The 1,780-nt window shown below is 42.4% G+C and overlaps 1 protein-coding gene across 1 annotated transcript in view; it reads right to left on the bottom strand.

Moving 5' to 3' along the window:
* Positions 1-976: 976 nt before the first annotated feature.
* KRTAP26-1 (keratin associated protein 26-1) overlaps positions 977-1,780 on the bottom strand; it is a 27,360-nt gene continuing 26,556 nt past the window's right edge. Inside the window, exon 3 of the mRNA XM_017855928.1 lies at positions 977-1,774. Within this exon, the coding sequence (XP_017711417.1) occupies positions 1,245-1,774 (530 nt within the window). The 3' untranslated portion in view covers positions 977-1,244. The remainder of the gene's footprint in view (positions 1,775-1,780) is intronic.

The raw sequence follows: 1,780 nt of genomic DNA, 5'->3' as shown, positions 1-1,780 counted from the left end.
ACAAGTGTGTGTCTTGTCTAAAGGGAACAGCTGAGAGTTAGCACCTGCCAATCACTTTCTTACACAGTGATACAAGCTTCTAGTTCTAGCTTTTCTAGCTATTCCAGTTCCTCAAAAAGGTAAATATTCATGCCTTTACAACTTTATTTTAATTTGTGAAGTATATACCCACACACATTTTAGGTTGAGAGAAAAAAATGTATCTTTAATTGTTACATGTCCCATAGCATATAACTTCTAGTAAATTCTGTGATAGTTCAAGACTGTCTTGTTCACCTCAGTATCTTTTGTGCTTGGCATATAGTATGCAAGCAGTACATTTGTTTCTGAATAAATCAAAAGATTAATTAATGAACTCGGACTGTGTTTTTAAAAGCAAGTACGCGTTTTCAAAACAGAGCTGAAGAACATACTGCTCTCAAGGATGACATATGCAAAAGGCTGGATGATTGTAAAAAGCATGTGTTTGGGGACCTATGTGTAAGGCAGGATTGCAGGAGCTTAGTTTTCTTATTTGCAATACTGAGCAAAAGATGATGAAACCAGAGAGGTGCGGGAGAGAAAGAGAGTGGGGGAAACTAGGTGTCATGTTAAGGGGTTTGAATATTTATCTTATGGGAATAGATTATAGGAAGCCAACAAAGACTTAAGCAGAAACTTGGTTAGTTTTGCAATTAGAAAGAACATTCTGGTGGAAGTGCGTTAGTGGGATAGAGAGGTAAGAGGCATCATTCCTAATTTTTCCTTTTCAAAACAACGTTCCCCAAGGACTTTTAGGGTCTCTCAAGTACATAGGGTCAGAAGTATAAAAAGCAGCTTAAGTAATAAACCATCAAACAATCCCTCTACTGTCAAAAAGAATATATGGTTGAGTATCACTTGTCCAATTCAGTCATCTTGCAAGAAATTGACGTTGGTCATTTCTGTGTTAAAACTAAGTCATGAAACACAAACCACTGAACCATATTCCTAATTCGGACTTAATCGCATTTATTATAGTGCAGATCAAATACATTCTTTCCATACCACAGCAACATTGAACACCATTGTAAACTAAATTTTTGGATGTCAAGGAAAGATGAAAGCAAGATAAAACATGTGACAGAAGCATCTTTCATTAGATCAGGCACAGTAAAACTAAGAAACATCTTTGCTACTAGCCAAGAAGCAAAAGTCCATGGAGTTTGAATTTTTGTTTTGGATCCTCAGAGTGATTATTCACCAGAACGAAGAAGCTACTGGTTTCACAGTCCAGAGCAAGATGGATGACACGTGTTGATCACATGGGTCAGAGGTTGGCAACCACTGAACAGAGGCCTCAGAGGTCTGAGGCTGCTGGACACAACGTGAAGAGTTTGAGGACCATAGGCCAAGCAACTCGAGGGTCGGCATCCAGAAGTGAGGAGGTTTTGGGGCTGGCAACTGTTGGAGAAGCAGGATTGGGGGCGACAGCCACTGGGCACACAGCCTCCTATGGGCTGGTAACTATTGAGCTGCAGCCTCAGTGGACGATAGCCGCTGGACACGTAGCTCTGTGGTCTACAGGACAGTGGAAGGCACGAGCTGGAGATGAAAGAAGAAGCAGGAAGAAAACTGCTTCCTTGGCAGGGCCTGGGCACGTAGTAGGCAGTGGAAGAACCGCAAGAGGTTTCAAGGTTGCCGGTCTCACAGGGGGCCGGCTGGCAGCTGGTTGGTTCACCGCAGGTCTCTTGGCAGTTGTCTGTGAGCCAGGTAGGGTCTTGACAGCTAGTGGGTAAGCAGAGTACATCTCCACGACTGA

The sequence above is a fragment of the Rhinopithecus bieti genome, unplaced genomic scaffold (genome assembly GCF_001698545.2).
Source record: "Rhinopithecus bieti isolate Rb0 unplaced genomic scaffold, ASM169854v2 scaffold_1295, whole genome shotgun sequence".
Classification (NCBI taxonomy): Eukaryota; Metazoa; Chordata; class Mammalia; order Primates; family Cercopithecidae; genus Rhinopithecus; species Rhinopithecus bieti.
The sequence above is the reverse complement of the archived record's forward strand: the minus strand, read 5'-3'. Positions and strand labels throughout refer to the sequence as shown.